The sequence below is a fragment of the Periplaneta americana genome, chromosome 17, assembly GCF_040183065.1.
Source record: "Periplaneta americana isolate PAMFEO1 chromosome 17, P.americana_PAMFEO1_priV1, whole genome shotgun sequence".
Classification (NCBI taxonomy): Eukaryota; Metazoa; Arthropoda; class Insecta; order Blattodea; family Blattidae; genus Periplaneta; species Periplaneta americana.
In genome coordinates, this window is record NC_091133.1 from 57,630,543 (window position 1) to 57,657,441 (window position 26,899).

The 26,899-nt window shown below is 38.8% G+C and overlaps 1 protein-coding gene across 4 annotated transcripts in view; it reads right to left on the minus strand.

Moving 5' to 3' along the window:
• The window catches only part of LOC138692920 (uncharacterized), a 273,822-nt gene that overhangs the window by 10,746 nt on the left and 236,177 nt on the right, over positions 1-26,899 (minus strand). For 3 of the 4 annotated variants that reach the window (XR_011330161.1, XM_069816274.1, XM_069816275.1), the window contains exons 3-11: positions 22,367-22,646; positions 18,623-18,813; positions 15,873-16,107; positions 14,532-14,755; positions 9,541-9,934; positions 7,564-7,926; positions 5,632-5,972; positions 2,339-2,941; positions 307-591 (exon numbers count right to left, since the gene is read on the minus strand). Coding sequence is in view for 3 of the 4 variants with exons in the window: in XM_069816274.1 (XP_069672375.1) it covers positions 307-591; positions 2,339-2,941; positions 5,632-5,972; positions 7,564-7,926; positions 9,541-9,934; positions 14,532-14,755; positions 15,873-16,107; positions 18,623-18,813; positions 22,367-22,618 (2,888 nt within the window). In the remaining variant the exon portion in view is untranslated. The remainder of the gene's footprint in view (positions 1-306; positions 592-2,338; positions 2,942-5,631; positions 5,973-7,563; positions 7,927-9,540; positions 9,935-14,531; positions 14,756-15,872; positions 16,108-18,622; positions 18,814-22,366; positions 22,647-26,899) is intronic. The other variant, XM_069816276.1, reaches the window with a different exon arrangement.

Below are 26,899 nucleotides of genomic sequence, written 5' to 3' on the forward strand. Positions count from 1 at the left end.
CCATTATTGATAGTATTGAGTTTTTTATGACATTATCACAGTCTGAGCGGAAATTTTATGTACTAACTAACTATGCAGTCTTGCTTGTAATAATAACCCATTAATCCTAAAATATTTGCCTGTAATTCTCAATTTTCTGTTTGCAGATAGATATAAAAGTGAACTCTCATTAGAATTACTGAACATTTTTACATGTTGTCAATAACTTGTACTGTAATGAAATTGGGCCCCAGAAAAAATGACAGCCACTATCCAGTATTAGGCATGCAGTCCACTGCTGTGACTGAAAGCTGTAGAGCCACGTACCTGCTGCGGTGCTGGTGCCGGGACACAGGTCGCGTAGCAGGCTGCGACAGCTCTGAATCAGAGCTAGCCAGTGAGCGTCCAGGTCTCGTGCCATGGGCAAAGTCCCTCCGATAATTGTCAGATGAGGAGGAGCGGGGTGTAGAGGCCTCATTTTCGCCCTGTTGGCGTGGTGCCACGTACACCTGTGTGCTCTTGGGCATGTCGTACACTACCTGTGGATGGTGCACAGTGGCTCGCTTCGATTCAGCATGAGACAGCAATGACTCAGGGCCAGAGTCCAGGTACCTGGCAACAGGGTACAAGATATTGCTGGTAGGCTGCAAAGCTAGATTAGTACTAAATGCTACTACACAAAAATTTGGCATTAGACCAAATTAGCTGAAGAATAAGTACCTTATTTAGAGTAAGTATTTTAATATGATAAATTTATTTTAAAAGCACAATCAATATGATTTATCTATTTGCAAATTTTATTATTTGCTATTACATCTTAAATAGATATTAACGTTTTCGCCTATATGGAATCATCAGATATTTAAAAATTGACGAAATCTAAATTTAATCCATTGAATTGTACAAAGTAACATGCATAACAATGTTGATTGATTTTATCATGAGTTTTATGTAGTGGAAAGAACTCGACGATCGATCACCACAGAAGATCCAAATGTATTGCATAAACATACACCATTTGACTACATCGTAATAATTGCATAGCTCTATGTGATCTGTTCTTATCTAGACACAAAATATAACATTTTATAAATTTTATCAATTTTAACTATTTTATTTTTATAATAAGTGGCATTTAACAAATAATGTAACATGAGTTATATGTATTAATATTTATATCCACAATCTTAAATTTCATACTTTATTTTTCGGCAAAACAAATTACACAAATTCAAAATTGAACATTTTCTACCAATAATTTTTCCACTACATAAAACTCATGATAAAATCAATGAACTTTGTTATGCATATTACTTTGTATAATTCAGTGGATTAAGTTTAGATTTCGTCAATTTTTAAATATCTGATGATGCCATATAGGCGAAAACGTTCTATTTAAGATGTAATAGCAAATAATAACAATTAATTGATTAACTAGTGGACTTACCAGTGTACTACTTACAGAGTAGGCTCTGAGGATGGTGCGTGAAGCACTGAAACAGCTGTAAGCCGGACAAATCTTACATAATTAACACTAGTAAGTCCACTAGTTAATCAATTAATTATATTCAAGTGTTAAAAGTAGTGTACGCAAGATTCAAAATGAAATAATAACATTTGCAAATAGATAAATCATATTGATTGAGCATTTAAAATAAATTTATCATATTGAATAGATTTATCTTAAAACCAAAATGAATTATAAAATAAATATTTTAAGCTGAACTTTCACTCTAATTCTGGAAAATTATACTTGAATACTTTTTTGTTTTGTTTTTATTTTATAAATTTATTAGGTACCAAAATTTTCGATGATTTGTTGCTGATGTCAGCTGAGCAGATTTTCTTATTAAAAAGAACATTCATTGTGTATGGATTGTTGCTGGCAGATAACACAAAACATAGTTCATAGTAGACACTGATTTTTTAATATTATTATAACTTATTATATACATGGAATAGGATATTAATTACATTACATGGAATGATTATTAATTACATGGAACAAAGAACACCCAGAAAAATACAGGAAATCTCGGGAAATAAAGGCGAGGTGGAAGCCCTAACTATTGTGTTCGCAGCTTGAGGTTCTTCACCTATTTCTTCGGTTAACTTCGGTATTGTTGTTATAATATTGTACATAGATTGTTCAAATTCTAATACAGTACAAAAGGACAGTTCGCACTCTATTTTAAATATATTTTTTGTCTTACAGATTTTATTGGCAGCTGCATTTTTGTAAGTCGCTTGTTTTTACAGTATTATTTCCCCCTTTACAAACTTTGAAGGTAGAGGAGGTGGGATTCAACTTGACTTTAAATGGTTCTCTTGTAAAGTAAAAACTGCCGCTCATACTAACCTGGACTGGCGGTACTCGCGGTAATCCCTGCTGGGTTGTCGGAACTCTGAGAGCACCTGAGTGGATACTGGCTGTCTTGGAGTCTTAGGGGGACCTGAGGATGCCCCAGAGGCGGGAGAGGGCGTGGAGGATGGCGCACCATCAGGGTCAGCACGCGCATCACCCCAGCCAGCGGGCAGTGAGGAGTAGAGCTGCTCGTCGAGACTGAAGAGGCGCAGCTGCTGGCGGATGTTGGCCTTCTCTCGCGCACGCTTGCGCTGGAACTCCTCCTCGACGCGTCGCATGGCCTCCAGCTCACCCAGGCGCTGACGCTCCTTCAACTCTGCCTCACGCGACAGCTTCTCTGCCAGGCGCCGCCGCTCAATCTGCCGTACTGTGCTCTGGAATGTGAAGCGCCGGCCCTTGCTGCGCTTGCCACCAGCTGCATCCTTGTCAGGTGGTGGTGTAGGCGTCGTGGTTGGCACCTCTACCTCGGGCCGACACTCTGGCGATGGCGTGCGGCCCAGCTGCCGCATCTCAGACACAGCCGAGATGTTGTCACATGATTTGGACAGCGGAACAGCTGAACGAAGGTTCCTGGCTGCCACACCCGTGCTATATGACCTGACACAAGGCAGCAAAATGAAAATCGGAACATTTATCGAAATGAGGTCAAAATAATTTTCACATAGCATGCACAGTAGGGTGGATCATTTTAAAATTCCTTTGTAGAGCGAAAATTTACATTTGTTCGGATCAAACTTCTGCACATTTAAAGGACAAAACTAAAATTCCTTCAATCATTTATTATCATAATACAATTCTTTCTTAAATTGACTGAGCATATTGGAAATTAAATCAATGGCTTTCCGAAAACACGCTATGAAATGTTTCATATAAAACAATCACAAAATCACTGCAATAATTGGAGACATTTCCATTAAAGAATGGATAAAATTACAAACCTAAACAAATTTTAAATCATATTTCTAATGGAAGAATAAGTCTGGGAAGTTTGCAGGAAAGATGGCATGACAGCGTAATGGCCCACCTGGTCTAATACCTGGAAATGCATGAATTTCATCATCATCATCATCATCATCATCATCATCTTCACGTGCCATAATTGCACTGTCTCATTATCACATGCCATACCTACATGGTCTAGGACTTCGTACCTTGAAATAAAGTTATGGAATGAGCGCACTAGTTCGAGTCCTGATTGGAGAAGAAAATTTATCATGAAATTTAGGCTAGTGTATGGGACCATTGTCCATCCAGTTTGGGAGCTACTGGGAGTGAGAAATGAAATCTGGTTTCACAAGCCACCTGTAACAGATGGGGAGATCACCATGCTAGCTACATACTGGCAGGATAAAAGTTAACATTTTCTGAGTCATGTGGACATGAGGCCAGCAGTAGGATGATAGCCATGGCCACCCATAGACTGTCGTTTGTTTATCATTATCATCGTCATCATCAAATCTATGGCTTTATGGTAATATTTATTTTTCCTTTCTTATAATACGAAACATGAAGAGCAAGTATTGTGGTGCTGCAAATAATTGACTTCGAGATTCTCATGGAAATACAGGCACACATTTACAACATCACTGATACCAAAAATCGGTGTTAGATATGTCTGTCTGTGTACAGTGATTCTTTATAAAATATTATATTATTTTGTAAAAAATGCGTGTGCATGTATCTAATGATCAGGATTTAACAATGAAGTTATCTTCCTTCTTGCTTCCCAATATTTGGATGTAAGATCCACACAACTCTCAAAAGACTCGCAATATCCTCTTCCTTTATGCACAACAGGCATTTATGGGAAGTCAATAAGCCGATTTGAAGAAGACGTTTACTGAGGCAATCGTAACCAGTAACCAATCTGAACATGGCCACAACGAATTTTCGAGGTAACATTGGAGGTTACGACCAATTTATCTCCAAACACTACTGTATGCAGATGACATTGTATTAATAGCAGACACACAACAAAGACCACAAAACATGATAATTGAATGGAATGAAGAACTATTAAGAAAAGGGATGCTGATAAATATTAATAAGAGTAAGACCATGAGGATATATAAAGAAAATAAACATAATGAAGAATTAAATATTATATGCAACGATCAAATACTGGAAAGAGTAGAAAGTTATAAGTATTTAGGTACTATTATCAGCAGTAATGGAATAACAGAACAAGAGATACTAAATAGAATTAAAAATACAACAACAGCCTATTACCAAATAAGCAACACAATAGTTGGAAAAAAGATATTAATATCACGAGTAAAATGCAAATATAATTCAATAATAAAATCAATATGGAACAGAAAGTGTGCCACTAACTGACAAATACAAAAGCAAGCTAACTGCTATGGAAATGAAGTATCTCCAGAGAACGATAGGAAAAACTAGAAGGGATCGAATAAGAAACGAAAAAGTAAGAGAAGAGGTAAAACTAAAGAAATCCATAACAGAGAATATAGAAGAAAAGCAACTAAAGTGGTTTGGACATGCGTATAGAAAGACAGAGGAAAAGAAAGTTAAACAGGTAATGGAGATGCGAGTGGAAAGAAGGATAGGAAGAGGTAGACCAAGATTTAAGTGGGAAAATACTGTAGAGGAAACAGTACAACAACGTGGAAAGATAGTGGTTGAAATAAAGAAAATGTGTAAACATAGAGAGATTTGGAAAAGATGGACAGAGAGAGGTGCCTAACAGCATCAGGGATTGGAAGAAGAAGAAGAAGAAGAAGAAGAAGAAGAGGAGGAGGAGGAAGAAGAAGAAGAGGAGGAGGAGGAGGAAGAAGAAGAAGAAGAAGAAGAAGAAGAAGAAGAAGAAGAAGAAGAAGAAGAAGAGGAGGAGGAAGAAGAAGAAGAATAAAAACTTAAAAAAAGAATAAAAGTCTCCATAGTAAAGTTAGCAGAGTAGCCTAACTAGAATAGTGATTGATTAAGAAATTTAATTAAAACGTCCATTTTTATTTCAAAACCTTAAAACGAATGTGAAAACTGCCAAGGAGAAGTACAAGCAGATTATTGCAGGACGGATTGTATGAGTCCATAACACTCTTAATAACAACCTAACAGCTTTATTCAAGACGAGGAGAAAGAGAAGAGAAAGGAGGGGGAGGAGGAAAAAAAGTAGAAGACCAGAGGTTCAGAAAAGCAGAAAAGTGCTTTTAAATTACGGTATGCAATTTCTTGCCCTTATTTCTGTCAGCAACTTTTCACTTCAAGAACAATGGACATAGACCAAGTAAGAGCTGTTACCACTGACAGAGAGTTGTGATACACACCTGTCCCTCCCAAACGCTGTGAGTTCCTCAGGCGAGGTGCGGCGACGAGACTGGTACTCAGGCAGGTACATGACGTGTCCACCAGACTGCAGATATGAGAACGAGGGGCGCACGTCATGATCAGGGGAGGACGGGCTACTCGTGCTGGGGTGCCTTGTACCCCACGTGGTCTCCAGATGTAGCGAGTTTGGCACGCTGCGACTCAGCAGCCAATTCTCGTCCAAGGGCTCCCCTTTGGTAGGACTCCCGCCACCCAGTGCTGCCCCAAGCACTCCCGAGACAGAGCGTCGTAGCTTTTTGAGGCTGTTGAACGAGGGTGGCACCTCTCGCCGGTCCTGCAGCTGCAACACAAACCATGACGCGGTTTTAGTTCTGATTGCCATGTTACGAAAACAGATTTCGATGTTTGAACAGAAACCATTTTCAGCATCCTTCATTCTAAAAGCGACTTTTTGATCTTAGTTTGTACGTCCGTTAATGTACGACTACGTCTCCAATGTCTTTGTGTGTATTTTCTCATTATGCAAAATACAAGGCGAATGTATTGTAATGCTGCAAAAAATGAATTTGGGGATTTTCGCGGAAATACACGTTTTCAGCATTACTGACATAAAAGAGTAGTTTTAGACATGCTGTCTGTCTGCCCTGCTGTGCATAGCGATTTCTCATAAACTACTGAATGGATTACGTTCATATTCAGTATCTACAAATTAAATAACACAAATGAGACATACTGGTAACTTAGTAACTTTTGTGGATTTTTATTTGAAATCCAAAACACACAATGTCACTCCACTTCAAAAGTTGTCATGCGATTTTCTTCGCGATTATCTGTATTACGTAGAATAAACTGACAAATGAAGCAGTTCTATTTATTAGTATCGACAGAGAAATATTTGGCTAAATGAAAATTATTATATGCAAAATTATTTCTACTTTTTGTTGTGAATTTTCTAAGTTTCGAAAGCTTTTGGTTACTAGGGTGACCAGACGTCCTCTTTTGTCCGGACATATCCTCCTTTTTAGGCCTTTGTCTGGGGTCCAAGTAGATTTTTAAAAAATCAGGAAATGTCCTCTTTTTCGTAACTTGTATGCCCGATATTTTGAAATTATCTGATTTGACGCCTTTCTCAAGTATTTTGCCTGTAGGTGGAAGCAGCATCGACGGAATATACTCTTTGCCAATGATTGGACTTTCATACATATGTAGCTAACTTTAAAATCAAATCATATTGTCCATGGGTAGCACACACACATATGCATGTAACGCGAGCATGCACGAATCAAATCACATTTTCTAATTCATTCATCTTCCTTATTCATTAATTCATTTACTAATTCGTCCAGTATTTTATCTATTCATTGAATTATTAATTTAATTTTCAACGCATCCATTTACACATCTTCCCTATATTGGGGAGATGGGACGCAATGTTATGGAACGCTGCAAGGAACATTAATGTAGCACAAGACTGTATTACCCCGAAAAGTGTGCTGTAGCACAACACAACTTGGAAACGGGCCACAAGATACATTTTGACACCACCACTGTCTTGAACAAGGCATCTGGTTATTGAGACCGGGTCATCAAGAAAGCCATCGAAATCCAGCTAGATGGCAACAATTTCAACAGATATGGGATCTACAGCTGAGTACAGCATGGAAACCTGCCATCAACATGCTTCGACCAACCAAAACATGGCAGGCAGGTCGGGACTAGGAACTAGCTCCTGATTGGCCAACATGCTTCGACCAACCAGAACACGACAGATAGTCGGAACTAGGAACTAGCTCTGATTGGCCTGCAGGGGGAAGCCCTACTGACAGCTTCCGAATTATAAACTATTTGCTTAAAAATGTTTACTTTTCACTGAGCCATTCACACACACACTCATTCTGTTATCAAATGATTAAATCATATTAATTCACTACCTTAGGAGCAATGACGTCCACGTTGTCAGCATACAAAGAGAGGCAGAGTCTGTCGTCGCGAGGGAGTGATAGGGAGAACACATGGGAACGTGGCGAGAATTTGGGCTGTACCACGCCCGTGCCAGTGGGTGCCGGCACATCCACACCACCATCAGAGCTCGATTCCTCCTCCTCCAAGTCTTGCTGCGGAGTCCACGCCACCACCAGCGGACGTGTGGGCCCTGCAGGGGGCGCTGGTTTCCTGCAAAGAGGAGCTGGCGCCTCTGAAGAATCCTCGTGCATTCCACCTGGACTTGCATCCCCCGATATGCCAGAGTCCCCCGACTTATCATGGCTGCTGCGAGGCGCCTGCTGCTGCAGCACCTGTAGCACAGATACAAAGTGAGCATTTGCTCTGCAACCCATACTCCATTCAGAGATGATGAGATGATAATATGTTATAATAAAGGATATTTTTTCTCTTGTATGGAGAGGGACCCGAAGGCTTACACTGCAGTCTGAGGCTTATTGTGCTTACCAATCCTATTCTGTGAACAACTATATATCAATAATTGATTAAATGGCGATCTTACGCGTGTTAATTATGTAAGCATGTGCGGCTTACAGCTGTTTCGGTGCTACTTCACGCCATCCTCAGAGCCTTCTGTGTCTTGGCGTCATCTCAATTTCGCTGTAAGTTGAGATGACGCCGAGACACAGAAGGCTCTGAGGATGGTGTGAAGTAGCACCGAAACAGCTGTAAGCCGCACATGCTTACATAATTAACACGAGTAAGATTGCCATTTAATCAATCATTTATATTTAAGTGTTAAAAGTAGTGTACGAAAGATTCAACATGGACTATATATCCGAACGCTGCACTCTTGTACAAATACAGCACACCACACTGTGAACTTAACCCAGGCTATGGTATGAATGATAATAATTATGATGACGGTGATGATGATGATGATGACGACGATAAGGAAGATGATGAAAAAACTCAAACCAGTAACTTGTTCCAACCAGGTAACTTGTCCCAACCAGGCTTTGAACCTAGGACCGCTCGTTTCACAGTCAGACGTGCTCACCGTTACTCCACAGTGGTGCACATAATGAAGGAATAATGGAATGAAAACGAAATACAAGGAGTAAACCTGCTCAAAGCCGTTTTATTTATCACTGATTCAAGTGTACTGTACAATGTAAATCATTCTGTAGAAAAATTGTTAAGTTTAATGCACGTTTCTTCAAATATTTTACTACCATGATATTATTGTCTCTTCATAGTGTTACCGTTTTTTTCTTTCGGTCCAATAGCAGGGCTCTTAACTTGTCCTTTTTCTGACTCCATGAGCTAGTACCGAGAAGCATAGACCACTAATTTTGTCAGAGACTATCCAGAGTACACCACAGGCAGTGGATCTACATTACACTCGCAGTGAACAGTGATAATGAGGAATTGTTGGACTGGAGTACCTTGAGAAAACTCCTATGTTGCCAGGACCATGGGCTTACTCAGCACAAGTTATAAATTCAGCGTAGAGTGGAATTTGAACCTGGATCCCCTGATTGTGCCACCGTATCAATATGTCGTAGTGTTACCGATTCCTTTGCTATTTCTGGTGCAATCACAAATCTACAGAGGTGCGTATTTGGCAGAACAAAACAGGTAAGTACTTCAGTTCTTTTTGGCTTCCGTATAACAGTTGTAGTATAAACATTAGTTTATACATTTGGAAACAGTAATTTGTCTACTTTTATTTTGTAAGCATAGCATTGTAACACTATTTCCTCTATTCCATCTTACATGCATTATCATTACTATCAGTATACTACGATGATGTGCATTCTAGGTACTGTACTAGATTTTATTAATCTGTTGAATACCTGGTTATCTCCGAAATTCTCAGTACAGTACACTAATACGCCATTATCATGTAACTGAAAAAAATCGTTACATTTTGAATACTACCATGTCTTCATTGCCAGGCATACCTGCTGGGGCGGGGGTGGTGCCACGGGGCGCGCCAGTCGCTGAATCCGCTCCTCAAGTAGCACCGAGCCATCGTCAGTGAGAGCAGGAGACGTGGAGGGTGCATGAGCATCCAACTGTGACAGCAGGCGCCAGGCAGCAGTGGGGGAGAAGCGAGGAATCTCCAACTGCTTCTTGGGCAGTGTGGGGCGCAGTTGCAGTGCGATGCCTCCACGCCCACTCTCCACCTCGTCTTCGGGCTCGTCGCTGGATAGACTAGCCGGCACGCGCAGGCTGGCTGCAAAACGGTCCACCGCTTCACGCTCGCCCTGCTCCATGCCAAAGTAGAACGTCTTCACCGGCACATCCCTGCCTCCATGCCGCCGTTCCTGCACAGGCCCACCTGCTGGCGGGATGCTGATCAAAGATAACGTTCAAATTAATGTGGATATAGATTAGGATATTATTTATTTAACAAACACTCACCAACATAAGGCAGAAAGCCATTACCACTGTCAAATTCAATATAATTCACATAGCAATCTTCTAAAAACAAGCACCATAGGCCTAAAGTGAAATTACAAAGGAGAGTGCGAGGGACTGCCCACGAAAGCTGTAAGAACACTTCACCTTACTCCGTTTTGTTGACATCGCTTCCTAGAAGATAAGTAATCTGCCGATTTTCCGGGATCACGCATTCCACACGCTGAATGTTCTGAGGAATAATTAATAATTGCTATGGGCTGACCACCACCACTGTCGAAATCATCACTCCATAAAATATTTACACCATTCATATGTCTTACTGCGGCTGAGTGCCTCACTACCGTAGCCATAGTGTGCTTGAAGATGTCTGTAAATTTCAGCCGATTTCATGCCTTGGGATGCCATCGGATTTGAAAACCATCATATATATACAGCGTACAATGTACCACTGAATGCCTAAGTGCAAAGATCCATCCTGGATCTGATCCTCGAAAACTAAGCCAAGGGTATAATATTAGACCTGAAGAGACGCCTACTCTGTTCGTATGTTATGGCGACTTTGTTAGTACGTATTCCATTTCTTGCAAGTTGGATCAGACAACAGATGTGATAGGTACTTTTCCAATGTGAAAGGCCCCACATACGCAAATACTTACTTGGAGGTAAGTCTGCACAAACCTAAATCCACATGCAAATCTCCACGTGTAAGGGCGAAAAGTATTACGACTGCTTGAAATTTTCCGATTTTAACGCTCTCCAAATTAATCGGAAGAAAATGTAAACACAGAAACAAACACGATACTGCGAGCATATGGTCGAGATTTCATTGTTTCGCTTTAAGCAGTTCTCTGTAATGAAATAGCAGCAAGCTGTGAAAGTACAGATTTGAGAAACTATTCTCATATATCTCTCTTAGAATTTATAGGAATGTTCGTTTATAACACTTATAACAGTAAAACTGCAGAGATGCTGTTTAAGAATGGTGTTAAGGAATGGCAAACAAATAAATGCAGAACCATGGAGGAATAATATTTCTTGAGTAATCATATTTCTCCACAGGAAATAATTAATTTCAACGATCTCTTACGACTTGTTGATGAACTATAAGTCTAGAAGATAAGTCTGAGCGTGTATCACAATCATCCAAACCAGACATACATCCTGGAGTTAAGTCTGTGCAGATAAGTTTTTGCGTTTATAGGGACCTTTAGGGTCGATTTCTAAAACGAGATCTAGACCATGACCATGGCTTTAAACCGCGTTTGGATTTATAAAACGAGGTCTTTTTCATTTTTCTGAGCCATGGCTCGAAACCATGGTCTGAAGCAGAGACCACGACTGGGGCAGGTTTAAAACCATGGCTTCATGTAACAAGATGGAGATAGTAGATCAGCTGGATGATTATCAAAGGAAAATTTGTGTCTACGAGTATCAAATCTCCGGATTAGAGTGATGAGAGAGAATAATAATCCTATGTAACGACGATAATTTCAGGCGAATATTTCGATTTTCGAAGAAATCAATGTAAAATATAGCAAGAATACTAAATAATAATCTGCAACGAAATGCAAGAGGCGACAGGTTGACAATTTTTTACATCTTCTTGTTGCTTTCAGGGAAGTAAGATATAATATTTTATATTAATTATACCTTTATGCCTAGAGGACGATAGGCTATACCTTAATTCTTACTCTTTATAGTAGTTTTGGACATTTCATTTAATACTCGAAAATGTTGTGGGCCTACAAGAATATGAAGCAAACGTGATTTTGTCTTCTTATTTTAAGTTTTATGATACTGGGGCTTTCCACGTAGTACTAGCCTATTATATGTGAAAACAGAGCCATACTACATTTTAGTTTCAATTGGAATTTTAAACCAATTAATATTTAGGCCTACGTTATTAATTCCTTAGAACCGGGTTTTCAGGTTGTTAATGTTGGTAGTAGTTGTCATTATAATAAATTATTATTATTATTATTATTATTATTATTATTATTATTATTATTATTATTATTATTATTAGTTGTTGTGAACAAAGGATAAACTAAAACATAAACGCCCGACTTGTGCTAATTGTTTCGGTAATATCATTTCTGGTACCTAAAAATCCGTTCCCTATTAAATACTAAGTAATGCTAGTATTTGAAACGCACGTATATTCCATAAATATAACAATACCTTAGCTGAGAACAAAAGAACGTTACTTACTGCAATTTTTAATAAAAATATTAATCCCGATGTTCATTTATTTCTAATATCGACTGTGTACAGGAATAAAAATCGATTCTTAGCTGCGTTGCCATATATAAAACCCACGAACCTCGGTTTCTTCTCAAGCAGCGTCTCGACTTCGTTTTAGAAATCGCATAAGGATTCAGACCTCGATCGCGGTTTAAAAGCCGAGGTTTGGAACCACGATTTCGTCCGTGTTTTAGAAATCGACCCTTAGAGTTTGAGTTGAGTATAAGATGGCATCGTCTTTGTTTGTTATGTACATCAAGATATCTTTATTCTATCTCAAAGAAAGAAGGGTACTTTTGTTCAGAATTGGATAATACTAATTTTGGGTTTTTTTTAAGAGTTTTTATAAATTCTTACATTTTCCTATCTAATTCCTCAGCTGTCTCTTCAGGAATAATTCTCTAATTAATTTCTCGATACCACAAATGATATCTCCAATGGATAATGTAGCATTTCCAGGGCTTTAAGCAATAACGTAATACCAATGTGGTGTGCTACAGTAGAAACTCATTCTGATTATCAGCAGTTCCTTGAACGAAATTATTGCTCGACTGAAGATGCATATGCTTCTTTATATTTATTGTTATTTTATTATTTTAATATTTGTTTTATGAGTATTCACGCACTATATCATTAACATAATTGTCACAGTCTTACCAAATTATCACTCGTCCAACACTTCCTCAGAGTCTATCCCTCAATTTCACGACGAAAGATTCTCTATTCTTTTGTCGTTATTGTTATTAACATTTTCATAATTATTGTATTTGTGTTTTTCACGCACGCACACACACATATACATACTTTACATACAGAAGTTAAATACTTACCATTGCTTTCAGATTTTTCGAACACACTATTAAAATATTCTTTTACGTCAAAAGAACGAAGTTAAACAGTCTTGAAATTTTGATCTGTTTCAAAAGCTGATAAATCTCTTTTGGTGGTATTCTCTGTTCTGGTCTTATGATATCAAACAGTGATAATATCTTAGATACATAGCTTACATGTCAGACGATCTCTTTTTCTAGTGCACGAAGTCTACATTTCGGGTTCAGTATTTAATTTCTTGAGGTCATTTGTTCAGAGTGTCCTCTGCTGTAGCTAAGTGCTTAATGAACTGGATACGCAATTTATTCCTGACATGGAAAATTTATATTTCTTCTTAAATGTTACATGTTTAACGAAATTTCCATATCTTCACACAGTTCTCCTTAATATTTATACTGATAAATATTGTCAGACTAGCCAATTTTACCAATTTTAATGTATCTAACGCATGCTTAAATGGTATTATATATATATATATATATATATATATATATATATATATATATATATATATATATATATATGAGTTCGTCCAAAGGACTGGACTCAGGAGGAAGAGTACCCAAAACGCTCATTGCATTTCCACGTTGAATTGCAATACTTAAACGTTGACGCAAATAAGTAGTGCAACGACGATCACCAGTAATGGAAATCAAAATTTGGCCGATTTGAGATACCAAAACTTTAGCGTCATGACTCCAAGGACCGAAGGTCTCCACAGCAAAGGGGACAAAGATATAATTGTCTAAAAGATGAGCATATTTATTGACCTTCTTCTTCACGGCTAATTCAGCAGCAGATGCTGCGCGTCTGGAGGTATTCGGCAAGTGAGATGGAGCTAGAGTGTCAATGCAAGTGGAGTCCCAAATTAAAGATTTTCCTCTAGACCATGGAATTAAGGTGAGACCATCAGGTAGCTGATGTAGTAGCTGATAGAGGAAAATATGATTATGTAATTTATATTGCATTGTTTTTATTCTATAACTTATTATTTTACCGTCATCTAACCATATACAATTCAGGGATACGTACAAACTCTATATTTATTCAATATAAACAGGTACCTTGGTTATGTGGATAATCATGGAGGAAATCAATTGCTTAAGGGGAGAATGTAGGTATGTTTGGTGAAAAATCTCAATATTTCTAACATTATAATCTGAAAAATCCAAGGATGATTAAAAACATTCTTGTCTACTAGTGTGCAATATTGCATGATTCAACCTTAAATACATTCAGAGAAAAAGTTACTTAAAGTGCACCAATTTAACATGGCGGAGATAGGGACCTACCGATACCTACATTCTCCCCTTAAAACAACCAGGATGAACATAAAGCTGTATTGTATCGAACGTCAATAAAAGGGAAATGTAATTCGGGAGCAGGTAAAATACTGCAACACAATTAAATTATGAATACCACTCTCTTCCTGTGTATGATGTTTTCAACTCACATTTCCCAGTGCGCCCCTGGGGTCTTCCTTGACTCCGGCTTCTTGCGCGGTGGCAGCTGAGGGGCCGGGTTCACAGTCCGGCGGGGAGGAGGAGGCTCTGGCGTCGTGGTAGACTCCCTGCCCGAGCCTTCTCCACGCACAGCAGCCTCTCCCACAGGCCCCTCTCGCAGAGCCCCTGCAGGTGGTCCGGATCGCAGTCTGCGAGCAGCTTGAAGTAGCTCTGCCTGCAATTCGCATGATATTTAGAATAACCATTCCATGAGCAAGCCTGATGGAGGTGAGAAAGATCAGTGATAACTAGGGCTAGGATTTTGATGAAATTGGATCTTTTTTCTAGTAAGCCAGAAGCATAGCCGCTTTAGTATTTATATGTTATGTGATAAACTGAGTGTTTTAAGACATATTTCTTAGGGCATTTTTTTGCATTTTTTTGCCTGTTTCAACTCATAAGAGCATGTTTTGTGTTATTCGGACATTTTTGAAGCATTTTCATTTAATTTTGGCCACAAATCCCCATTATTAATAGAAAATAATGTTTATTTCCTTTGATATTCTGTCTACATATTTTGTCCTTTATTTTTTACTTGGTTATTTAACGACGCTGTGCCAACTAAGAGGTTATTTAGCGTCGATGGAGTTGGTGATAGTGATATGATATTTGGCGAGATGAGGCCGAGGATTCGCCATAGATTACCTGACATTTGCCTTACGGTTGGGAAAAACCTCGGAAAAAACCCAACCAGATAATCAGCCCCAACGGAAATCGAACCTGCGCCCGAGTGCAACTCCGGATCGGCAGGCAAGCACCTTAACCAATCCAGCTACGCCGGTGGCTAATACCCATTATTTTGTATAATATTTTAATCGTTTTTCTACAAAAAATATTGTCCTTTTAACGTAGTACACCCCATGTAATGGATCAGTCCAACCATCCCTTCAATATAGACTCCTCTATATTTGCTAATTCTGTATAAGAGTGGCTTTGTGATGGGCTACATAGAAACTACATCAGATAAAATAATTAATTAAATTGTACCACTTAGAAAAAATTATGTAAAATTAAATAAACTTAAATGTTGGTACTAGAATTTAATTTAATTACTAGCCTAAATATTAAGTAGCACAAAACTCCTTTTCCTACTATTTTAGAATGTAAGATCAATTTTTAGGGCATTTTAAGGGTATTTTTTAAAGATTTTTAGGTCATAAATACATTGTTTTTAGGACATTTTTTTATGATTTATAGGTCATCAATATCCTAGCCCTAGTGATAACTGAGTGGCTCAATAAGAAACTAAATAAAACCCTGTAATTAGCTTACGTGGATTAGTTCATTCTGACCTGAAATTCGGGGGATGAGAGGCTCCGTTGCAGAGTGGGAGGCTGCGCCACTTCTTGCTCCTGCAGGCGTTTGTTAGCGTTGCTGGCATTCTTCTTGGTCTCAGCACGCGTCTTAAAGAGGCGAGCGCGACGTGCGGGAGGATCCAGCGTGTCCCAGCGGCACGAGTCCGGCGACGAACTATCCTGCCCCTGAGACTCGGGGGGAGGCGCAGGTGCCTTGTACTTCTTGCGAGACCTGAATCAACGTCACAAAAGCACGAACATGACAATACTTTTTCATTATAGTTTTACGTACGTATTTCGCAACAATTCAGTTCTTTTATCATGCTGCGAATGATATTACTACTGTTTATACTGAGTGTTCATTTCAAAGTGTGTCATGACGGCACTGTTGTGAGTCAGCGTTTTGAAGAGAGTTTCAGCTTTTATGTCAGAGAAGTTGCCTATATTCAAGGCGTTCAATCTGAACTTAAGAACGTGTACGGTATAACTTCAACGTCGTAGCAACAGATGGCGGTCTGTACGGTCTGTGTGCTACCATAACCTCTTTCGAACTGTTTTGGGCGGGCAAGTCGTACGCAGGGCATTTGTTATCATCGGTTGCGTACGGCAACATTCCACAACACAAATCAAATACTCCGTGTCCATGTTGACCATCGAAGTTAATGTCTATGAATACGTAAGTAATCGTCTTGACTCTCTCCCCATATCCCGACAGTAAGAAAAAAACTCACCTCAGTAGACTACGTGTTTCTAAACAGTTCACATTCCTGCCACTACCGGCGTTACCGTACGTATCGATACGTAATCTTCAGAATGAACGCCGTACTTGCCAGGCAACTTCTCTGCCAAATAGGTAATTCGCCTTTGCGGAAGTGTAGGAAGATTGATTTCTCTAGGCTCATCGGCTAGCCACATGACGGCATACAGCGAGCCATGACACACTTTGAACTGAACACCCAGTATTTACTTTCTCGATGTCGCCCGTGGCAGAGTGGTTATCCTCTATACTTTCTACCATGGCGACCAGGGTTCGATCCCCGTCTAGGTTACGAAGGAATTTCTGATGGACTAAACGAATGCGACAGGCTTTCCTAGGAGTTCTCCCGTTCACCACTACTCCACGATCAACCTCATTTTGCGCGATTTCAGAACATTAAAAAAGTTGTACATATTCGTGTTTAATACAGACTATTATTATTATTATTATTATTATCAATTTATTTATTTTCTCGAACTATCATTCAAAGGACATAAACAAGTTAAATATTTTCATATACGCCCCGAAAATATGAATTAGACTACCTATCGTTTTATAGAATGCACAAAAGAGCTTCTTTATAAAATAACAATCTAAGATAATAATCCGTGGCGCTACAGCCCACGATGGGCCAAGACCGACCAGCCGACAAAATTACGCTACACAAATACAGATTTTAAGCTGTTTTTGGAAGACGTTTTCTGTGAAATTCGTAGTTGCATAAATATATTTTCTACAAAACTTTTCATCTGCAGTACCTCTCCATAAACAACCTTTAAGGGTGATTTTCATTCGATGATTTTGGTTCCCTTGACTCTTCTCAGCAATGTTACAGCTAACAGAACATTGATTTAAATGGTGGCGATTACACATGACGTACTAACCATGCTACTATGACGTTCGGTGGCTGATGATCGCCGCCACAAGTTCATCAGCGCACTGATAGTTTCGGAAGTTAATGAGGTGTGCTAATCGATGGAGCGTTTGAGCCGTAGAGCAGCGCCACTTGAAAGCGCTGCTAAATGGCTTTGTATGAAACGGCGTTAAATAATCTAGAGCCCGGACGAGAAGTTATGGCATCGGCGCGAGGGACGCATTTTAGTTCGTTTGCTTGGACTCGCCCTCATAATCAACTGGAGGGGTGTTGGGTCAGTTGGTTACTAGCATTCCGAGTGTTCAGATCGTTCTGCTACTACCGCTATTGCTAATACTGAAAACATTGTCCTTCTGAGCGTCGTCATTGTGGCATTGTCTAAGGTGTGAAATCATAGAGTAGTTCATAGTCAAGGACATGAAATAGCATACAATGTATGGAAATTCATGTCAGAAGAGGCTGTAAACGGAATACCAATTCCATTGAAAAGCGTGTGTGCAAGGGTACTGGCTGCCACTGGTATTTCAAAGCGAACCTTGGCAAGAATCAGGAAAGAAGGGGAAAATATTGAGGCAGAAACAGCAGATCTTTCTCCAGTCCGGAAAAATCACAGCCGAAGAAGAAGATTGTTGCAGCTGTAGACAGTTTTGATGAGGAAGTCATAAGAAGACTCATTTATAATTTCTACGCTACGCATAAGCAGAGGACGACTCTGCAATCGCTTCTTCCAAGAATGGATATCGGTTTATGATTATGTGAAGAAAGTAGAGAACAATTACATTGAAAGTGAGCACGTGATGGACAGTATTTTGGAGAACATTTCCATAAACTTAGGGATATCTGATTCCAGCACAGATCAGTCGTCTGATTCGGACGGAGAATAAGAATATAAAGATGGAATAGCGGGCGTAATTCCATTAGGTATCTTCGGACTCTTGAGTAGGAAAGTGGTGATACTAAGGTAAGACGAATGTTTTTGGAAAGAGATGAAACGGATATGCCTGCCGCTCTGAGCTTGAGAACCGTAACCCAAACAACCCCCACTCCTCTACCCTGCTGGCCGGCAATTTAAAACTTCGCGCATGTTGGTGCCATAACATCTCGTCTCAGCTCTACCTGGATATGCGCTGTTTAGCCGGGCTGTCTGTGTGGTTGGTGTGGGGGAACCTCAGATCAGGCTCGCTTCCAAAGCGCTTCCCCATGCCCTCACTGCCCCCTCCATTCACAGTGGGTTGAGGTTGTCGGGGGTGTTGGTGTGTTGATGTGCTCCGAGACCGATACACGCGTCCCCCTGCACCCGGAGGACTCTGGAAAATAAAATTCAATAATTTCATTAATGTGAACATTGAGTGTATATTTTAATACATTTTAATTAAATCGTAAGTCTGTAAAAATGTGATAACGTCATTAAAGTTTGTATTGGAAAAATATAAGTACATGAAATACTTAGGCTAATTAGATCAGAATGAAAAGAGATTTTAGACTGACAAATACAATGTCATTTTTAACTAAGCTACAGCCTAAAAATTCGCCGCGTATCGGCAATGATAGTTGCTTTGTCCGCGAAAAATCTCTCAATTTTCAGTAATGAAACACCGTATGCGAAATATGCTATATACAGGGACATCATTTTTTTTTTCAATTTTTATTGTACCTGCGTTTCTAAATGTACTTGACTCACACCCCTTTCGCTAATGTCCTTGCTAACGGCAGTCACACAAACTTACGGCCGCTGTGGCTAGCAGTGAAATAAACAGTACAGAGTACAGTGCGTTTCAGAAATATTTTGCATTTTCTATAGAAGAAAAAGCTTATATTATTGAAGTTTATTTTCACACAGGTATGGTGTGTAGCATAACTGAATTTATCTGTGTGGACTGAGCACAAGTGAAGATTAGAGTTACCGAAAGTACGGTACCCTATAATATGGTACGGTACTTAACAGCATTATTTAAACAAGAGTTTTGTTTTACTGTTTCTAAGTATGAAGGGCGATGATGAAAACTGAAATTACAATATAACCGAATGTGAACAACAGTATACTATGAATTTCAAAACTAGAAAAAAAATCTGTCAGCTAACGTAGCACTTTAAGCAACACAAAAAAAAAAAAAGAGCCGAAGAAAAAGAGAGAGATTAACATAAAAGAGAGATTAAACAACAACAAATTACAACTTATTTTAAAAGATACGCAGACGTCAGCGGACTCGAATCACTACCTGATCCGATTAAAGGAATGCTCATCGGAAAGTGTATGTCTGCGCCACAGCACATATACAACCTGCGCGGCATCAATCGGAGGTAACCGGAGGTCTCCGATTGAAAGCGCGAAAACAACCGCTCCGGAGAAAACCTAATCATAAGCAGCACTAGAAACTAAGTTGCTGCTGGTATAGAACAGTGAAGAGAAGTTCGTTTGAATGAAAGAAAAGTATTGTATTCTAGAAATTGCTTAATAGAAATTCCTTAATAGTAATAGTAAATAAATATCAGAAGTGCATTTCAGCCCAAAAGGCACGTTGTGGCTGTCTCTTGTAATCTTGTATAGTATATGAAAGGGACAGAATTAATTCCTCAATCAGCTTCAGAAGCTTAAATTTCTTCTGCCAGTAGATCATACTTTGCACCGGATTTAAGATACCAAACATCTTCTAAGATTCCATGAATTATTTCATTCATACAACTAACGGTCTTTTCTTTTAGTCCATACATCCTACATCATACACCCATACTAGGGAGATTTCCACCCTGTGCAAGTCATTTCAATGGGTACAGCATAAAGAGATTTCTAATAGACGTGGACACAAGCTATGGGCATGAGGGTTGAGACTGAGAGGTACAGATGTATTCCGAGAAATAAGAAGTAAAGGGGGAAGGGTTGATGGCTTGTTCGTTTTAAATCAATTTCAAAAACATGAATTTGCTGCGAAGAGGCCCACGCATTATAGGTAAATATCTCTCTCCACATATCCTTCAGGTCTAGGACTGACAACAACCAATACAAGTACCTAGCCTATGCTTTGTTTATAAAAGAAATAAAATAGATATTGAAAGAAAAGTATAAGTGATTGTCCAAATTACCCCAGTCAAAAGAGAAATTACATTATTCTAGTAGAATTGAAAGTGACTCAAAAAACGAAAGATACAAAAAATAATAATGTTTGGAGAATGAACAATATATTACAAACCAAAAGTTACTGCCCAGAGAAACACTGTATCAAGTGAGCTGTTATCTAGCGTTTAGCCTATGTAATTGTTGATATGAACATAATATTTCGCAAGTTGAGTCCGAGGATTCGCCAAGAAATATCCGATATTCGCCTAACAATTAGAGGAAAGCCTCTGATAACTAACAACCTAAGCGGGATTCGAACTCACATTTGTGCGTTGTCTCGGATCACGGGTACACCTCGTTAACCCCTGAGCTATGTCGCTGTCCAATACACTATTACGAGGATTATTCATAACCTCAGTTTTCATATAGGGCGCACAGTAATCGACATGGCGACGCCGTCTTTATAGCGAATGTTGCGTTATTCAATTCGTGCGGCTGTTACTCGCAGTGCTACGCGTGTTCAAAATATTGAGAATTCCGCCAGCTATGAAATATGCTCGATGATAAGAACGATTTCTTGTGACGAAATCCATAAAGTTGCGATTTGGGGTGCTTTTTGCACGGCAACGTCCGTCCGCATACTGCTCACCGTACTGTGTCGGAACTGCAAAATTTCCACTGGAAAGAGTTTGATCACCATCCACTCAACTCTGATTTGGCGCCTAGTGTTTACCATCTTTTCATGCATATGAAGAAATGACTTGGATGACAGTACGTTGACGATGACGAAGAGTTTCAGTCCAGCATCATAGGTTGTCTTCAGTCACAGGCGAGAGACTTTTTTTTATAACTACGATATTCAAAATCTCGTTAAACGTTATAATACGAGTCTCAATATAGTCGGGAACTATGTAGAAAGATAAATCAAAGTTTGCAGTTTCAAATTGTTGTAAACAAATCCCGTAGCTATACTGCCATTTTTGTTACAATTAAACGAAAGTTACTTTATAAATAGCCCTTGTATTTGATCCATAATATGTAAATAATTACTTTAGTACGCTAACATTCAAAGATATCTGACCCTACAAATCGAAAGTGATCGATAATTTGTTGGTGTAAGTGTGGCTTCTTTAGTTATTACTTCTGTGAACAGATGGCGAAGATAAGTCAGTTTTGCCAATAGTACATAAATACATCTGCACTATAGAATTCAATTTTTCATCCCCCTCTATTTGATTGTGAAACAACACTGGGTTTAACTGGAAACTGCTGATATTACCAATTATGAGAATAATTTATGCTTAATCGACATAATCATTTTCCCCGACACTTTTTCACCGTCCCAATAATGGTGCCACTTATTGACAACAGCTAGCGAAACTATTTCAAAGTTTGTCAGTTGTTTGTACCTTTGGTTATGACTTATCCCGTGAGTAGAAAGTTCGCTTACATAGTCTAATCATAAAATCGGAGGTCAGATATTTTTTAACGTCAGCGGACTATATTAACTTACTTTTTTGCGCGTGAAGTTTTATTTTAATTTCTTTAACTTTCTTTTGAAAAGGGGAAGGGAATTAATTCCCAAACTGTTATTTATGAATGACCTTACTGATACATGTTTTTTATACTGACGACTGGCAAAAGAAAAGAATAATAATGCATAGTCATAAAGGAAGAAATATTTCTCTGAAACCATTCGCCATTTCTTAGAATAGAGACGTCCTTATGCTGTAGCCTACGCAGTCATTCCTGTTCTTGTGTTTACAGTTAATTTCCTTGTGAACGGGACACTTGACGTACTGTACCTTGTCATGCTTGCTGTATTGCTCGCCCAGGGAGATGGTTTGGCGCCGTCCGCTGATAGTGCCACCGTTCTGAAGGATGGCGCCATTGTCCGTAACGCGGAGCCTCTGTCCCGGGATGCGCTCCGGCAGTACTTTGTTTTGGGGCGCTTTCACGCCCCGGGCACCGCGCGGGTCCCTGGGGTACGAGTTAGCCCAGCCTTGCTGCTCCTCGGAGCGCCGGTGGACAGCCTGAGAGGAGGAGGAGTTGCCCATGGTGCTGCACGGGCCTCGCCCCTCATGCCTGCAACACAGTAATATTATATTATATTATATAGTGTTTCGTTGTACTTCATGAAGTTTTGAACTACAAGTGATATTAAACATTACCGGTAGTAGGCCTACTATAACTGTAGAATGATGCCGATGAGGATAATAATGAATATCACGACAATAATGATTACGGTTAAAATAACAATTAGAGAAAGGGATGTAATGGAAGAAAGTGATTGTTTTTAATACCTATATTATTTAATTACACTATGGACATTACGACGAAGTGAAGAGAAGCGACTAAAAGTATTTGAAATGTGGATATAGAGAAGGATGGAACATGTGAAATGAACACAATGAGAAATGAAGCTGTGATGGAAAGGATGGGTGAAGAAAGAATAATGCTGAAATTGATCAGGAAGAGAAAAAGGAATTGGTTGGGTCACTGGCTACTGAAGGATGCACTAGAAGAAATGGTAAACGAGAGAAGAATTCGGGGCAGAAGAAGATACCAGATGATAGACGATATTAAGATAAATGGATCATATGCGGAGAGTAAGGGAAAGACAGAAAATAGGAACGACTGGAGAATGCTGGGTATACAGTGGAAGATCTGCCATTTGGTAGAACAATAGGTATGCATATGTATATTATAATGTTATCTAGCGACAATGGAACTGGTTTAAATGATAATTATGGTATTCCTAGAGGGAAGTCCGAAGATTCGCTATGAGGTTACCTAAAATTCGTATTGCAGTTGGATAAAAACTCAACAGAAAGCCAAACCTTAATCAGCCCAAGCAGAATTCAAATTCACACCCGAAAGTAGCATAGAATTACGAGTTGCACTCGCTATCTCTCGATCATGGTGGTGGTTGTCTAAGTGGTCATTTTTTTAGGTTAAAATCAGAACCTTTCAGCACGGTACCGCATATGCTTTGTTTCCTTCATCCGTACTTTTAGTATTTTATTCGTTAAATTGGTTAAAATACTTGATTATAAAACACAGTTCAAGATATCGTCCATTAACATAAATTATTAAAATTGTATAATTTCTTAGAAAGTTCTGGGAAATTCAGTACACAAATTCTTCTACAGGAAAATGTGTACCTATTCATATTAAAAAAGAAACCATACAAAAGTTGCGACAAAAGTTGTTTAAATTTTGCGACCTTAAGAAGAACTAAGCATATTTACAACGCAACACTGAAAATCCCGAAACCAAGTAGGGAAGCCTGCGGGCTCTTACTGAGGAGGAAAATCTGTCGGTGACTGAACCCCGGTCATCCAGTAGCAACCAGTCTCCTTACAACTGGACTATAACGGCTCTTTCAGGCGGCCTCCGGAAAGAACCATCCTGCTTTACAGTGTCCACTATTTGCTAGAAGGGAAAAAAAGAACGCGACAAAAAATCACATTACGTAATTGCGTCAGAAGTAAGTATTATTATTATTATTATTATTATTATTATTATTATTATTATTATTATTATTATTTCTTCTAACAAAAGCACATCACCTGGTGGCTAAACAGAAACTATTATATTTGTTGGTTTAAGAATTTAATTTGCTTTTGCGTTCCTATTATTTGGTTGGTAACTCAGCCTTCGTTCAGGGTAGACAATTTTATTGCTCGCTTTAATACTAAAAAAAAAAAAAAAAAAAAAACCTAAAATGGTAACAACACGGATAATTACTGTTAATTACAATTTCCGGCACATGCTTCTAAGAATTCAATTTCTTGCAAGTAGTTAAGATAACTTAAATAGAAATTACTCAGTCCATTAATATGCTGATTAGCATTGTTTTGACCGATAAAAGTACTCAATTGTTCTTTTATTGCTGTGATTAAATTTATATATTTGATTAATTCAAGAATCTGTTTCTCACCATTACATATAGGTCTAGTTATCCCGCATTAGCACGACATTCAGTCATAAAGAATAGTTATTGGTAACGGATCCAACAGGTTTTTCCCTTTTACATTTTCTCTATCTTCCTTGATGTTGGAGTCAACATGTAGGTTCGAAATGTTGGCTATTTCTACATCCAGGTTACGGTGCAAATACTCCCCCCCCCCCAAAAAAAAAAACTCACACCATACTGCCTTACTCTCCAATTAATTAATTTAGTGAGTGAGAAAAACATTAGCAAAAACAATGAAACGAATAATTATGATTTTATAGGTTCCAAATAATGAATCCGAATGTTTAGATCCCTCCTCCAAAATTAGATCTTTCCAGGTCGTATCAATTTAGCTTTTTTTTTTTTTTTTTTTTTTTTTTTTTTTTTTTTTTTTTTAAAGGGAAACGAGAAGGCAAACTGCAATTTTGAGGCGAAAAATATAAAAATAGAATAGTTTCGAACCTAAGAATCCGGGTATTACTCACCACCACTACTATCACTACCCTAACCACTACTATCACTACCACCATTATCATCATCAAACATTTAGTAGTATTGAAGTTTACCCTATAATCGAATACTCAGGCTGGTATTTTTTTCATTTGCTATATGTACAATGGTGTAAGCCAACCATTATTTTAGTGAGCATGGCAGACAAAAGAGTTACTTTTGTGACGCAATCGAATTCCGTGATAAGCCTTGGTTTTTCTGAACCGACGCATGCGACGTGCGAGGTGCGAGGCCCGCCGCGCACAAATCCGGACTACACGAGAGATAGTGAGTGGTTTCTACAGCTGCGAGGTGCGCAGACCTCTCATCTCGCTGTTATAGAAACCACTCACTATCTCTCGTGTATTCCGGATTTGTGCGAGTCGGGCCTCGCACCTCGCACGTCGCATGCGTCGGTTCAGAAAAACCAAGGCTATAGGTAGGTACCTATAGGTAGCTTGAAAAAGATAGACTTATTTTGATCCACTGGGATAGTTAGCGAAAATATTGATTCAAGCCAAATGCCAAGAGGCCTAACTGTATTTATTTAGCTAATCTTTCTCCACGTCACTGCTTCCAGTAATAACTGTACAGCTGACGTAAACACAACACAATCGCCACTGCGATCAGAGGCAATCAAATAATGGACGATTTACACAATGCTGCATCCCGTTTCGCTACCGCACCAATGATAAGGATAAGTACCTATTGATAAACTAAAAAATTATGATCAAAAGGAAATAATAGGGAAACAAAATCCACGTTCAGGTAACAGTATTAACACGTCAGTCTACCAGTAGGGCAGAGTTCAGTTTCCAAGGCTATTTAAAATTTTCTCTGCTTCAATATATATTTTGCAATGGATATAGTGTCAATGAATATATTAATAACAGCAGTTGCCGGCCGAAGCGAGTACACCGGATAACCTTCTCTAAGATGACCGCGAGTCTCTTGATGACTTGATGAGTCAGAGCCACCAATGAAGTTGCAGACAGTGCTACTCCCTGACGGCAAAGCAGCGACTAACTGCTCCCAAGTTCCTGCGTATATCTAGGCCTACAATATTTCTTCAAAAGGCATGGATCCGATAAGGCGCAATTCACACAGACAAGACGTAGATAGGACTTGGCTCGGACGTCTGTCGGAGACATGACGCGGACATGACGTGAGCAAAGCATACTGAATAGTCAAAAACCCTTGCGACACTTGCGCGTCTCACAGCTTTCGTAATTTAATTTTTCAGACGATGAGGATGCCCTGGCTCTAGTATAACTTACTACTATTAAAATACAGATGAGATTTTGTATGCTTCCTTATTGGTTTAAAAAAGGAAGAATGTATGCCATATCTTATTTATTTATGTTACTTATTTATTCATGCATGTATGTACTTATTTATTTATTTATTTATTCTGGTAGAGTTAAGGCCATGAGGCCTTCTATTCCATACTACCAGATGTGAAATATACATTGAAACAATAAAACGTAGTAATATTTAAATACAAAATCGTTATCATGCACTTGAAGGAGCTTACATACTGTATAATGAAATATTGGCTAAACATGATACATAATTAAGTAATTACAATTTATATCCTACTTCCACTTTATAATAGGCCTAAGTGACAATTTATACAAACACATAGAATAATCTATTAAATTAGGCTAACACTGACAAATCAATTACGTGTAAAAGTATGTAATTTTAATTTCTTAATTTAAGTGATTAACTGTTCGGCAATCCCTGACTTGACGAGGTAAGGCGTTCCATAGGCGACAAATTGATACCGTGAAAGAGGATGAATAGGAAGAAATACGATGACGAGGAACAGATAATAAAGTCTAATGTTGAGTCCGCAAAGTTCAGAGGCGTCATTTTGGAGGTGCAGAGT